At 39.6% G+C, this 14,990-nt stretch overlaps 2 protein-coding genes across 6 annotated transcripts in view; both read left to right on the forward strand.

The window, feature by feature from the left end:
- Positions 1–201: 201 nt before the first annotated feature.
- Positions 202–5,628, forward strand: ptp4a2a (protein tyrosine phosphatase 4A2a). Its single transcript, XM_058398251.1, has 7 exons — positions 202–472; positions 1,727–1,800; positions 2,656–3,247; positions 3,372–3,464; positions 4,302–4,432; positions 4,655–4,729; positions 4,827–5,628. Exons 3-7 carry the CDS (start codon positions 3,152–3,154, stop codon positions 4,936–4,938), a joined length of 507 nt encoding a protein of 168 aa, XP_058254234.1. The 5' UTR covers positions 202–472; positions 1,727–1,800; positions 2,656–3,151; the 3' UTR covers positions 4,939–5,628.
- Positions 5,629–7,090: 1,462 nt separating this feature from the next.
- The window catches only part of ppp1r13ba (protein phosphatase 1, regulatory subunit 13Ba), a 42,827-nt gene continuing 34,927 nt past the window's right edge, over positions 7,091–14,990 (forward strand). For 3 of the 5 annotated variants that reach the window (XM_058398190.1, XM_058398193.1, XM_058398191.1), the window contains exon 1: positions 12,672–12,887. In XM_058398190.1, coding sequence (XP_058254173.1) covers positions 12,744–12,887 — 144 coding nt within the window. In that variant the 5' untranslated portion in view covers positions 12,672–12,743. Of the gene's footprint in view, positions 7,448–12,670; positions 12,888–14,990 lie in introns of those variants that run through there. The other 2 variants (XM_058398194.1, XM_058398195.1) reach the window with 2 other exon arrangements.

The following is a 14,990-nucleotide window of genomic DNA, read 5'->3' on the forward strand; positions in this document are numbered from 1 at the left end:
AACAAAAATGCTTTATACATTTGTAAAAACAAATCTGAGGCGATGTCTGAAGGGGACGTGAGCGTTGCCATAGCAACTCGTGGTATTCCCTCGCAGAGCGACGAGGGTGCGTTTGAAATGAACTAATCCACGCAGTGCATTTTGGGTATTCATAGGTCGATCTCGTACATAATTTCTAGAAGACCTATATACATTACTGTATTAAAATGGTGCAGTAGATATTCTTAAGTAGGTTTTAAGACAGAATTACACACAGTGATTGAAATTTATGCACTATATCGTGGGCAGAGCAAAGTTTCAGACATGGTCAAGGAGGAGATAGTTACAAAGGGAATGTTCCAGTGTCCATTTGAGACGCACCCATCGCTGACGGAAAAAAACGAGCAACTAGGCAAAGCTAAAGCTAATCAACAACACTACGTCCATTAATCCGCCGGATTGTCTCTGTGTTCTGATGTGGCGTCGGTTCTTTGTAAGTAACGCATTTTAAAGTCACTTTCTATCGACAATACATAGCAAAACGGAACCTTCCAGAAGGCTCCACTGAGTTATAATGAACTATCAAATCATTTGTCGATTTAAATATTAACGTTAACGCCAGGTAGCTAGTGGCGCGTGCTAGCTAACTCCTTTTGTGAGCTTGTGACAAAATAATAGTTAGCATTTAGCTAACTGTAATATTCTACGATGGCTGTGTGCGTTATTGTTCTGAAGGAAATTTAATTTCTTAAAGAGAATGATTTGTGTGGCTAGGCTAAGCTAAGCTAAGCTAGGTTGAACAACATTTCCCTTGTTGTCATTGTAGCTAGTCTGTTAGCTATGTCGCTACATGACGCCGTTATATGAAGTGTTATCATACATGTCAGTAATATACTACATTTCCGTCGGTTATAAATAATAACAGTTGTAAATCGTCTCTTTATTTTAATCCAGTAAGTCTTTTTTGCCACAGCTGTCATTCTTTCATTAGCTTATCTTGAGGTATCTGACAGTTTATTGACACGTATAAGTTTTATATATATATATATATGTGTGTGTGTTAATGTTAACACATTCAAGTGGCCAAAGTAATTAAAAGTCGATGGCTTTATTATTCTCTCCTCAAACAGTAAAATGCCCTACAATAATGCTGATTCGTTCACGAATGAGTCGATTCTCTGAATCAGTTCTTTTAGGTGACACTGAATCGCATGTGTGAGCTGCGTAGCTCTTTTTGTCTGTCATCCCTCCCTTTCTTTCCCTTTTTCCTGTCTTTCTATCCTTTTTTTTCATTTTCTAATCAGCCTTTATTGTTTCTTTTTCTTCCCTCCATTCCTTCTTTTCTCATCATTCTTTTCCCATTCTCACCTTTCTTTTCTTTCCGTTCTTTCTACTCCTTGTCCATCCTTTCTAACTGTTCATAGTTCTTTCTCCATTTATTTTGCTTTCTTACCATTCTTCCTTCTTCACCTACTTCCTACCTAACATTTCTTCTTCTTTCGCTTCATTCCTTTCTTTCATTCCTTTCTCTTATTTCCTTTCTCTTCCTCTTCTTTTCCTTTTTACCTTTCTTTTTCCATCTCATCTTTTCTTTTTCCTTCCTGCTCTTTCCTCTAGTTAGTCCATCTTTCCCCCAGTAGCTTTCCTTCCTTCCTTCCCTATCTTTTCATCCCCTTTCTTTCTTAATTGCTGATTTCTGTTAATGCTTTTGTTTGTTTTTTGGGTTGTTTTTTTTTTTTTTTTGCAGATGTGGAGTAGAGACCGTGGCGAATGGTGAAGATATAATGCAGAGTTCTCAACATTTCATTCCATGCACTGAAAGTGAGTGTGATATCTTTCTGTGTGAATGTACACTACATTGCCAAAAGTTTTGGGACACCCCTCCAAATCATTGAATTCAAGGGTCGGGCCCTTAGTTCCAGTGAAAGGAACTCTTAATGCTTCAGCTTCATACCAAGACACTTTGGACAATTTCATGCTCTTTGTGGGAACAGTTTGGGGATGACCCCTTCCTGTTCCAACATGACTGCACACCAGTGACCAAAGCAAGGTCCATAAAGACATGGATGAGTGAGTTTGGTGTGGAGGAACTTGACTGGCCTGCACAGAGTCCTGACCTCAACCCCATAGAACACCTTTGGGATGAATTAGAGTGGAGACTGTGAGCCAGACCTTCTCGTCCAACATCAGTGTCTGACCTCACAAATGTGCTTCTAGAGGAACGGTCAAAAATTCCCATAAACACACTCCTAAACCTTGTGGAAAGCCTTCCCAGAAGAGTTGAAGCTGCAAAGGGCGGGACAACTCCATATTACATTCATGTGCATGTAAAGGCAGACGTCACAGTTTTGGTCTGGCTCACAGTCTCCGCTCTAATTCATCCCAAAGGTGTTCTATGGGGTTGAGGTCAGGACTCAAGTTCCTCCACACCAAACTCACTCATCCACGTCCTTATGATTTGGAGGAGTGTCCCAAAACTTTTGGCAATGTGAGTGTATGTCCAGTTTCATGTTGTTCATTCACTATTTTGAGCCAATTTGACAAATGTTAATTTATTTAATTTAATTCTCGATTTTATCTTTTATTTTATCTTTAGATTTTATGTTTTATGATGTTATCTCAATTTTTTTATGTTTTTACATTATCTGTTTTTTTTTCCCCTCTCTTCATATGTAGGCTGCACATTTATGGCGTTTGTGAGTGGAGATTTCTGCCAGGCACAGCACCTGGTCATTGTGGATAAGTGAAAATTTGGCGTGCCACATGAAGATTACGCCATACGTCTACTGTCCTACCTTGTGAGCTTTGGGGTCGAGGCTGTATTTGCCCAAAGTTCACGCGTATGAGTCGGTCTGAGACAACTGAGGCGCTGAAGAGCCATTTTTTTTTACACCCTTTCCTCAAGCGCCAAATGATCATCCCCTTTTTTCTCCTGAATGGGTTAAATATAATTTAAAAAAATATTTAAAAAATAGCCCCCTCTTTTGTTTTTAATTTTTTTATTGTGGAAATTCAAGAGTCTGTGTTTTATACATTAGTTATTTTTTATTTTTCTATATAGGAATATTTATTTAAATTTGAGTTTTGACCCAAAGTCATTGTAATCACACCGTGAAAGTTGTTATTATTATTATTTTCATTTCGTCAAACCAACATTCACCTACGTGTCAAGATGAATCGTCCTGCTCCTGTTGAAATCACCTATGAGTGTATGAGGTTTCTGATTACCCACAATCCCACCAATTCACAACTGCCCAAGTTTACTGAGGTGAGATCACTCGAATAGAAACGTCACAGTGTCCAGTTTGGGTCAAATGATCTTAAGGCTGCTTTCACACTTCCCCTATTAAAATAAAATACTAACAAGTCTTCAATTATCTGGATTGTTTTAGGAGCTGAAGAGTTTCGGGGTTCAGACGCTGGTTCGGGTTTGTGAGGCCACCTATGACAAAGCACCTGTGGAGAAGGAAGGCATTGAAGTTCTGGTAAGAATCTCATACACACTGCTAACATGGAAGTTTTGTACAGGTGCTGTTTATCTACTCTGATGTCCATGTGGGACCAAAACTGACCAACATCTGGACACAAGCTGAGCCAAAGGGATTTCTTTACTAGCAAATAATCAGGGCACATGGTAGCTTAGTGGTTAAGATGTTGGACTACTGATCAGAAGGTTGTTGAAAATCCCAGGTCCACCAAGCTGCCACTGCTGTGCCCACATTTATCCCTCAATTGCTCAGTTGAATATAATGAGATAAAATGTAAGTCACTCCAGGTAAGAGTGTCTGCCAAATGCCAGAAATGTAAATGTACAGGTGTGTGTATATGTTCACAATTTTTTCACTATTATATAATGACATGTACATTTTTTTATTTATAGTTACATTTAATGTTCATGAGTTTCTGTTCTCACTTACAACAGCTTTAAAATGTCCTTTCTTCACATCCTCATGAACATAATAATAATAATTTAAAAGACTCCTATGCTTTCACAGAATTTTTTTGGTTCAAATTTTGGTGGTCAAAGTCCTAGCTGCCACTACTGTGCCCACAATTATCTCTCAATTGCTCAGTTGTAAAATTAGATCTGGATCTGTAGTCGCTCTGATTAAGTACATAAATGTAAAATGTAAATGTTCTTTGAAACCATCTGACTAGACAGACAGACAGAGAGATAGATACTTTATTCATCCCAATGGGAATTCCAGCACTATCCACAAACATAGGTAATCAGGCATGCAATAAATACTAAAAATTTAGGGTAATAAAGATAATTGGGTTTAATGACAACTTTTTTTCTTCTATATATATATATATAAAAGGATTGGCCTTTTGACGACGGCTGCTCCCCCTCAGATCAAATCGTGGACGACTGGCTAAATCTTCTGAAATGTAAATTTAAAGATGAACCACGCAGCTGCATTGCAGTGCACTGTGTGGCAGGACTGGGTCGGTGAGTCCTCTCAGACTAATCACCAGCTGATGTTAAATATGTGTAATTACTTGTGGTGTAGTGCTGTTCTAATGTAACAGCTCTGTATATCGCCTGTGAGAAGCATTGCTGTGCTAATGTAACGACTAGGTCAAACCTGCCAACTAGTTATATCTCGCAGTAGAGCATAGCGTTTTTTTTTTCCCCCACTAACTCACTCGGATGTTGTATTCGTCTGTGCAGAGCTCCTGTGTTGGTGGCCATCGCATTAATCGAGTGCGGGATGATGTACGAGGACGCCGTTCAGTTCATCCGACAGTAAGCAACCACTTCCTGTGATAACGAAGCTCTAGGATATCTTAGTGTTCATTACTACAACATGCTTTTAAAGTGTAAACTTCTCACTTTGTTTCAGGAAGCGCCGTGGAGCCTTCAACTCCAAACAGCTCATGTACCTCGAGAAATACAAACCCAAGATGCGTCTGCGCTTCAAAGATGCCAATGGTCAAAACTGCTGTCTTCAGTAGAACCCAGAGCCAGAAGGATCATGAGAATAATATTATTATTATTATTATTATTATTATTATTATTATTATTATTATTATTATTGGAAAGCAATGTTTTTGGGATAGATGAATTTTTTTGACCTGTTACGGTGCCAAGCACACACAAGATTATTAGTGTCCAAATTACTGGCATAGGAGTTAAAAAAAAAAAAAAAAAAAGGCAGTCAAGTGGTTTATTAAGCATTTAAGGACACATGGGAAATATAGCACAAGCAAAATGCGTGCACAGTGTCTGAGTGAGCAAGTACAGACCAGTACAGTTCATATTGAGTGTCGTTCATGCTCCATTCTAAACAAATTACTGCAAATATCCACACACACACACACTGAGGTTTAGACTTCCACGCAAAAAGCCTGAGTGTGTCCTTTAGAGGAAATGTAGTTTCTAATCATGTTTTTTTTTTTAATGTCCTGAATCATTTCATCGATTTCAGTTGATGCTTGTGACGTAAAAGCTGTAATGTCAGTGAGGTTACATGAGCACAAAAATATCTGTAGTGCTACATACACAACTGTGATAAATACGCTAAGGTTCCAGGTTACACCTCCAGGAAGGACGGATATGTGCGAAAGCACTGAATCGTTTCCTGGATTATCTCTTGCTGCTGACTGATAGAGATATCAAAATAAAATAAAGGTGTAAATGATTTCTTTCTGCTCTCTCTCTCTGTGTTTCCTCTGACATGTTTTTCTTTCAACTGCAGAAATGACAGCAGATATGAGAACTAGTGTAATAGAAGTGCTTTTGAGGCTGTAGGAGGTGAAGCTATTCAAAATGGTGGATGATGAAAAGCTGTTGGGAAAACATGACATTCTGGAGCTGCGAGAGTGTCAATGACCTTTATTCCTCCTGCTTTCATAACATCGTCTGCACTGTCGATGCAACCTGAGATATTGTTAATGTTCTGTCTGTCACTGCTGAAGCGTCTCGGCGCTGGGAAACAGAATCCTTCCTTCTGATGAAACGGAGAGGAGAGTTAGGAAGCTGTTGTGTGTTAGAGCTCGGGTTTAGAGGACTGACCTGACCTGTCAGGGTCACGTTAAATTTAATCTGAAACATACATTTTAACATTCTAATACAAATTACAATAATAATAAGGTTACAGCTGAGCAGGTTACTGAAGGCTGAACTAGATGAACTGATTTAGGACTCCACACGGACACTGGTACTTTAAACTTCAGTTTTTATAAATCTGGACAGTCAGATTCCCATATTAATGGGTTTTTATGCATATATATATATATATATATATTTTTTTAAGGTACACTATATTGCCAAAAGTTTTGGGACACCCCTCCAAATCATTGAATTCAGGGGTTGGGCTCAGCCCCTTGGTTCCAGTGAAAGGAACTCTTCAGCTTCATACCAAGATATTTTGGGCAATTTCATGCTCTTTGTGGGAACAGTTTGGGGATGACCCCTTCCTGTTCCAACATGACTGCACACCAGTGACCAAAGCAAGGTCCATAAAGACATGGATGAGTGAGTTTGGTGTGGAGGAACTTGACCAGCCTGCACAGTGTCCTGACCTCAACCCCATAGAACACCTTTGGGATGAATTAGAGTGGAGACTGAGAGCCAGACCTTCTCGTCCAACATCAGTGTCTGACCTCAGAAACTAGAGGAAAGGTCAAATATTCCTATAAACACACTCCTAAACCTTGTGGAAAGCCTTCCCAGAAGAGTTGAAGCTGTTATAGCTGCAAAGGGCGGGACAACTCCATATTACATTCATGTTCATGGAAAGGCAGACGTCCCAGTTTTGGTCTGGCTCACAGTCTCCACTCTAATTCATCCCAAAGGTGTTCTATGGGGTTGAGGTCAGGACTCTGTGCAGGCCAGTCAAGTTCCTCCACACCAAACTCACTCATCCATGTCTTTATGGACCTTGCTTTGGTCACTGGTGTGCAGTCATGTTGGAACAGGAAGGGGTCATCCCCAAACTGTTCCCACAAAGAGCATGAAATTGTCCAAAATGTCTTGGTATGAAGCTGAAGCATTAAGAGTTCCTTTCACTGGAACTAAGGGGCCGAGCCCAACCCCTGAAATCAATGATTTGGAGGGGTGACCCAAAACTTTTGGCAATACAGTCTATCACTTTTATTTCTGAGAGTTAAATATTTACAAATGTTACTTCACTTGTTACATCACTGATATCACACATAACAACGTTTCTGGAATTTGCTTATAAAAAGCTTCAGTAATCATGAAAAAACTAGTCACGCCGCTGTTCCTGTGTACTGGCTGATTCGGTGTAGTTCTCCATGTTGGCCACCAGGCGGCGGTGTGTGGATGTTGTCGTGTGTAAACCCACCGCAGGTCGCACTGATCAGCTGAGCACTTCAACTCTGAGCCTCTAATAAATCACACTGAACCGGAGGATCTCTACACACACCGCTAGACACACTCAGATGCAGATATTTGTGTGTGAAGAGCAGCTCAGATCATCAGCCTGCCAGTATGATGCCGGTGAGTTGATCACACACACACACACACACACACACACACACACACACACACACACACACTGCTGTCTTTAGATTAAGGTGCTTCCTTTCCATCACTGGGAGAACATTGTAATATTGTTGAAGCTCCTCTCTGAAGCTCTTTCACTCACAGAGCAATAAAATGTTCAAAATGTACAAAATGCTCAATATTATATACTTATTTCATTTTTGGGGGGTTTTGGAGTGAATGGGTTCCTCATTTGAAGTGTTTAATATATTTCTCTACAGTTCAGTGCCAGTGTTTGGAAAAAATGTGCTTCTTATTTTCAATTTTTTTTTAAAAAAGAAAAATGTAATTGAACTGTAGGTGTAAACAGAACAATCCAAGAAAAGATTCAGTTTAAAGGAATAAAAAAACATTTTGTTTACATGTGAATTAGTGTAATGTAAAATTTTCTTAGGTCTTTTTTACACACTTCACTTTGCATGTAAATGTTTCACTCACAATTCACTTATTTAAATTGTTTAAGTTACAAAAATAATTTAAATCTTTTATTTTAAGTGAAATTATGTATGAAAGATAAAACACACTGCCATCTGAAGCCTTCTCCATCTTAATACCAGTTCATTTAAATGTATATATTTTTTATTTGTTTGCTTACTAACTAATATACTCTTAGACTTAAGAATAGATTTAAACAATTTAAATTATTTTCCTTTATTATTATTATTATTATTATTATTATTATTATTCACACTTCACGTTATTTGCTGATTTTTGGCCATGTCACGACATTTTTCTAGAAAGATCTCATCTTTATAATATTTACAGTTTGATAGTTTAACTCATTAAAATAAGACAATTTTTTTTCACGACATTTTCACTCAGACTTCAGGAACAATTTGTGTTTTTTCATTCAGACGTATCAGTATTCTGTGTTTACAAAACCTGTTGTGGATATTTTTGTCATCTGGTGTTGTAATGGACAGAGCGGGTCGTTTCGTCCCCGGTGGTTCTGGAGGGCGTCGGCTCTCTGAGGCGGGGTCGCTTTCTGAATTCCTGAATTCTTACACATTGCTGCTACACACCAGCAGACCGACTGGCTGTTACTGCTTACATTTCAGTTACTGAAGAATTGTTAAAGCCTAACTTGGGGCAAAAGGCCAGAGGATCTGTCATTAGAAGACAACAGGAGGTTAAACGATCTGTCATGCGTCCATCCCTCTCTGGATATTCCGGCTCACCTGGTCTGACCTCCTGACTCCTCGTCCACACCCATAAAATTCTTACCACATTTTATATCTTTGAAAATGCACATCAGGAACATCCTCTGGAATAAAGTTAAAAGCTGCAGATTGAGATTGTCAGACGCGAAATGCATAAAAATGTCCAAAATTTGAAATCAAACACAACAAATACACAAGGACGAGGAACTTCTGCTGCTGTATCTGCTGTATTCAATACAAAAGGTTCATCCAGTCAGGTCCACCTCAAACCTGTGGAGCAGGACAGATGATCACACACTGTCTCTCCGTGAGGGTGTAGTGATAAAGTGAAATCAAACTTGTCACTTCATCAAAAAAGAGATTTTTAAACAGTTAAATCTGACAGCAGAAAAGACTTAGTTAAGATAAGTGACATATTCAGATTCTTTTATGCCAAAATATTACCAGTAATTATTATTTTCATCCTTTCTCATCAGTTTTAAAGCCTAGTGCCGGATCAGCAGCTTCCTCTTGGCCGACTTGATGGTTGTTTTGCTCTGAGAGAGACTATGAGAGAGATTATGAACCATTTTATTAATTATGAAGCTCCTGGGTTTAAGCGGTCGGCTGCGTCTCTGCTGATCTCATTAATTTATCACTAACTAATAATAAATGGACATGGAGCCAGGACACTGCTGCTCAGTTAGCTTGGCTTCAGTTACATGATGAGGAACACAGGGTTCAGAAATCCCACAATCCCACAGGCTACAGCTTCTGAACAGTGGGTTTAAGTTACAACCTTCAGTGAGTTTAAACTCATCAGAAATCCTACTGAATACTGAATCCTGCTAATCAAACCCAACGACTGCACGCTCCGTCATCTGGACTGCAATCAACACTCAGGGTTCCTCATGACCTCCGAAGCCTCTGAGCTGTAAATGAGGGTAAATCCAGACCAGGAGCGCTAGCTTCAGTTTGGAGAAGCGTTGTATGCATGACTGAGATGCCTGAGAAGGTCTGTAGGGTTTGCAGTGTGTCTTGGTGTTTGTTTGTGAAATCACTAAACACAGTGAGGTATTTGTGCGCTAAGTGCTAAAACGTTACGCTGCAGGCGGCTCACATCTGCTGCAGATCTGCACGGCCTTCTACGTCATCCTCATCCTCATACAGAGCGTAAGAACACACTCGCGTGTCAGATCTCAGAATTTACAGTCGTTATGTGGAATCAGATTTCCCTTCGAATTTTATTTATTTTTTCAGTTTTCAGTAGGTTATGCTATTAATATTAAAAACATGTAGCTAAGATGGTTGTGTAGCAGCTGGAAATGTTTAGGAAGGTCACCAGTATTTATAATGTATAATGGTGTACACATCGTTAATGGTGTCATTAATTACTTCAGATTTACTTTTCAGTGTATTTCATTAACACAACATTAATGTTGAATGTGAACCAACACATTAAACATCTCCTTCATCTTCTGCAGAAAAAACTCATAGTGCGAAACAAATAAGTAAAAATAAATAGATAAATGAATGAATGAATAAATAAAGGAATAAAAAAAATGAATAAATAAATGAATAAATAAATGGATGAATAAATGAAAAATAGATAGATAGATAGATAGATAGATAGATAGATAGATAGATAGATAGATAGATAAAATATCTATAAAATAAATAGAAAAAAAGAATAAATAAATAAACAAACAAACAAACAAACAAACAAACAAACAAACAAACAAACCTGTCTCCTGTAGTGTTAACAAAATGACACAAATGATCAAATCATCATTATTCAGAAAAACTTTTGGAAAAAATCCATACAAACTGGTGAATAAATAACTTGCTCATTCTATTTAATCCTTAAAGCTTCCCCTGCTTTAGCTAAGATCCACGAAATCTTCTGAAGAAACTGCTGAGGAACCTTTTCTTTCAGCTTGAACTTCTTCATCGACTCCCTGTAAAACCCTCCTTCCTGCTCCGTCCATCCTGATCTCCCATTCCGGCTGAAATCCGAACAGTCTCTCCCTCACTTCCCATCCTGGAAAAAGAAAAGTGTCAGCGCAGTTAAAAGCTCAGAAGATGAAGGGCGCTGTTTACTGTAATTCATCACACTTAAGCACTGCGCTGGAAAGGGAAACATGCGTGTTTCCACGGAGCTGACCGTTACCATGGACACCGTCTTAAAGTTCAACACGGGAAGGACGGGACAGTAAATCAGGCGAATGTTCACCATGTTCCCGGTTTGGCTGCAGATTTCAGGAACAAACATCTCAGGATCGGATTCGTAATTCTTCTGTTAGAACATATGAGAAAGAAAGAAAAGCTGTAAAAACACACACTGATACGCGACACATCGTGGTTTTGGGGTTCCTCTGGTCTGTGATTAGATCTTTCTCCAGGCTTCCGGAAAGACCATTGTCCTCTAGTCTCTTTGGAGCTGCTAAGTTGAGGAGAAATGCTGGTTATTTTTTAATAAGACCAGAGCTAACAGAAAAATTAAGCTACACACACACACACACACACACCAGAGACTCCAGTGAACTGCATCTCTGCTGCATTTTTCTGAGATCGATTCTTCTTCATATACACAGTGAAGTGGAGAGTTTGTCTACAATCCATCAGACAGTAAAAAGGTACTGCAGGTAGGAGCTGAAGATTATGAAGTGAGGAGGAACTCTAGACACATTGGACCACACACACACACACACACACATACTCATATTCACACACATATTCACACACACACACACACACACACACACACACAAAATATATATACACCCCCCCCACACACACACAGACACACAAAATATATATATATACCCCCCCCACACACGTACTCACACACACACACTCACATACACAGACACACACACGCACACATATACACACTCACATACACAAACACACACACTCACATACACACACACACACTCAGACACACAATCTTCTGGTTTTTGCACAGAACTGAAAAACTCTCAACTCAGATAAACAAACAAACAAACTAATAAATAAATAACTGGCCCATGTAGTGAATATGACATTATTCAACTCAAGCCACAAATTAGTAACTTAATATTAAAATAGCCGCAACTTCATGATGTTTGTCGACGTTTTTAACAATGCTTGTGTTTAATAAACATCACTCATCTGGATGAATCTCGAGTCTCTTCCTGTGAGACTCATCCCCAGATTTGCAGTGCATTCTGGGAAAGCGGGAAACGTCATGATCTATCTGTATGGTCTGATGCCACACAGAGCAAGCCAAGACCAGCCAACATCTTTGGGTCTCTGGCTGAGACGGTGTGTGTGTGTGTGTGTGTGTGTGTATGTGTGTGTGTGTGTGTGTGTTTTTAGAGACACAGATGAATGAAGTGTGCTGAAGTCTGAGCTGCTTCCTGCCAGAGGCCTGCTCGTGTTTTCAGATTTATTAGTGTGAGGCTTGGCGCTCGGGCACACGCTTACCTCCTTCTTTGGAATCTGCAAACCTGAGTGTGGAACAGAGGGAGAAAGACGAGAGCAACCGAACATGAGAGAGAGAGAGAGAGAGAGAGAAGTGCTGCCATTTTTGTCTTGGCTTCTGTGTCTGTTATGTCGTGTCACTCGTTCCTCTTTCCTGATAAATTCAATGGGAAGTGAGACGTCGTGTGCATCAGTGGATCTGATATCAGCACCGTGTCTGTTTACTGTCACCAGGCGCCTCTTATCTGTCACTAACACCTCCTGTGGTCCCGGGGAATGTCATTCCTGAGGGAGAAAGGTAATTTAGACACCACGTGTTCCCAAAACAACCCCGTGTATCCTTATCCACTCCGTCTTAATGCCCCTGGAGTTAGCCCAACTGATCGCACATAAACAAGTCGTCCACCACAAATCCACGCCGTCTCCTCGTCCGCTATCTCCATAACACACTTAACGAGAGGGAAGAGTCCAGGCATTGACGCCACACACCACCCCCTAAATTTCCCCTCCCCTCCCATGTACCCTGGCCACCCTCCTACCCCTGTTACCCCTCTCCTCCTCAACCCTCAACCTCACACGCTCCCACAGACTGAACATTGAAGGTAAACGGCAGCTTGTGCTTTCTCCTGCCTCCCCTCCGGGACTCCATGAAACGTTTTTGGAATTTGTTCGTCCGCAGCCTGGTGGATGTTTCCAAGGCCAGACTGTGGCTCCAGAAGAGAATCCAAAAGAAGGAGGACAAGTCAGAACACCATGGCAACAACACAACAGGACACCGGGATTCGGATAAGGTGAAGGGTTGAAGGGATGTAGGGAGGGATGAGTGGAGACCGGACAAGAAGACGGACACCACGTTTCGGATTTTGGTGCTTAAAATAGCCGGCCTTGTCTGACACAGCCGGGGTGTAGCAGGTTGACCTCTCTGACCTTGTGTTTACGGTGGTGCTGAAAGTGAATGGCGAGAGCATTTCAAAAATTTGGAGTATTTATGAAGGAAGTGTGTTGAGAAATGTCCAGTGCAGATTAGTGCAACACGCCCTACACATGCGAGGCGAGTTGGGGATATCAGATACTCCTGCATTATCATAAGGAACAAAATGATCAGAAAGTTCAATCTTTTTTACATTTAAAAAATTGTGAAACAACCTGAAAGTGATCAAAACGTGAATTTCTTTATGAGAAAATGTTTTAATTTAACTAAAAGCACAATATTAATATTTATGAATTACAGTAATATTTGGAAAACATGATAAAATAATCATTCATGAATTCTGTTTTCTATGTAAACGTGAATATAGAGATTTAAAAAGGCACCCAGAGATTAAGGGGGAAATCTATCCTGCTGGTATTTTTCAGGCTTTGTAAGAAATCCTGGGGATCCTCTAGCAGTGTTTTCCGTGTGTGTGATCAGTTACTCGAGTCTTAATCACGGCTTTAAATCCACCCTGTAAACGTCTTGGAATGTAACCATGACAACAAGCATGAATAACGGCTTTGACTAGTTACCCTCTCGGGTTAAAATGAAAACAATTCAAATAAACAAGAATTCACAAAGAAATAATGTTTTATTTACATTTCCGGCATTTATCCAGAGTGACTTACATAACCTCATTTTATACCACTGAGGGTTAAGGGCCTTGCTCAGGGGCCCAGCAGTGGACCTGGGATTCGAACTCACAACCTTCATCATCTTCATCATCTTCAGTGGCTGGACGATCAGAGGTCCAACCACTTAGCTAGTGTATGGTCTACAGCATGATGACGTGTTTTAATTAGATGAATAAGTGATGAATGAGACTGAGCGTTTTGGTAAGTTGAGCTTGAGCTTGTTTTTAATTCACAGAATCAAACCTCTGTTCTTAAATGAAGTTTGGAAAGATGCCTCGCGTCATGATTTACCTGAAAATTCTTTACCTCAATTGAGCTTGAGGTTGGTATTTCTGTTTTTTGATTTTTATCTGTTTTTTGATATATATATATATATATATGAATATTTTTCCACTTTATTTTTTTTATGGCAAATTCTGCTTGACACACACACACACACACACACACACACTTGTTTACATCCCCTTTAATCGGATTATTTTAGCTCAGCGCTTTAATCCAACTCTTACAGAATCTTGATCTGGACTCGTCCGTCTGCAGCAATGCTTTACACATGAGGAAAAAAATCAGAAAAATGTGTATATTTGTAGTTGTGTAGATGTGTAGTTGTGTGAAGATTGTGTAGATGTGTATATGTGTAGTTGTGTAGATGTGTATATGTGTAGATGTGTAGTTGTGTAGATGTGTAGTTGTGTAGATGTGTATATGTGTAGATGTGTAGTTGTGTGAAGATTGTGTATATGTGTAGATGTGTAGTTGGGTAGATGTGTAGTTGTGTAGATGTGAAGAAGTGTAGTTGTGTAGATGTGTAGTTGTGTAGATGTGTGAAGATTGTGTATATGTGTAGTTGTGTATGTGTATATGTGTAGTTGTGTAGATGTGTGAAGATTGTGTATATGTGTAGACGTGTATATGTGTAGTTGTGTAGATGTGTGAAGATTGTGTAGATGTGTAGATGTGTGAAGATTGTGTATATGTGTAGTTGTGTAGCTGTGTGAAGATTGTGTATATGTGTAGATGTGTGAAGATTGTGTATATGTGTAGTTGTGTAGATGTGTGAAGATTGTGTATATGTGTAGACGTGTATATGTGTAGTTGTGTAGATGTGTGAAGATTGTGTAGATGTGTAGTTGTGTAGATGTGTGAAGATTGTGTAGATGTGTAGTTGTGTAGATGTGTAGTTGTGTAGATGTGCAGTTGTGTAGATGTGAAGATGTGTATATGTGCAGTTGTGTAGATGTGTATATGTGTAGTTGTGTATGTGTAGTTGTGTAGATGTGTATATG

This window comes from Hemibagrus wyckioides, linkage group LG09 (genome assembly GCF_019097595.1).
Source record: "Hemibagrus wyckioides isolate EC202008001 linkage group LG09, SWU_Hwy_1.0, whole genome shotgun sequence".
Lineage (NCBI taxonomy): Eukaryota > Metazoa > Chordata > Actinopteri > Siluriformes > Bagridae > Hemibagrus > Hemibagrus wyckioides.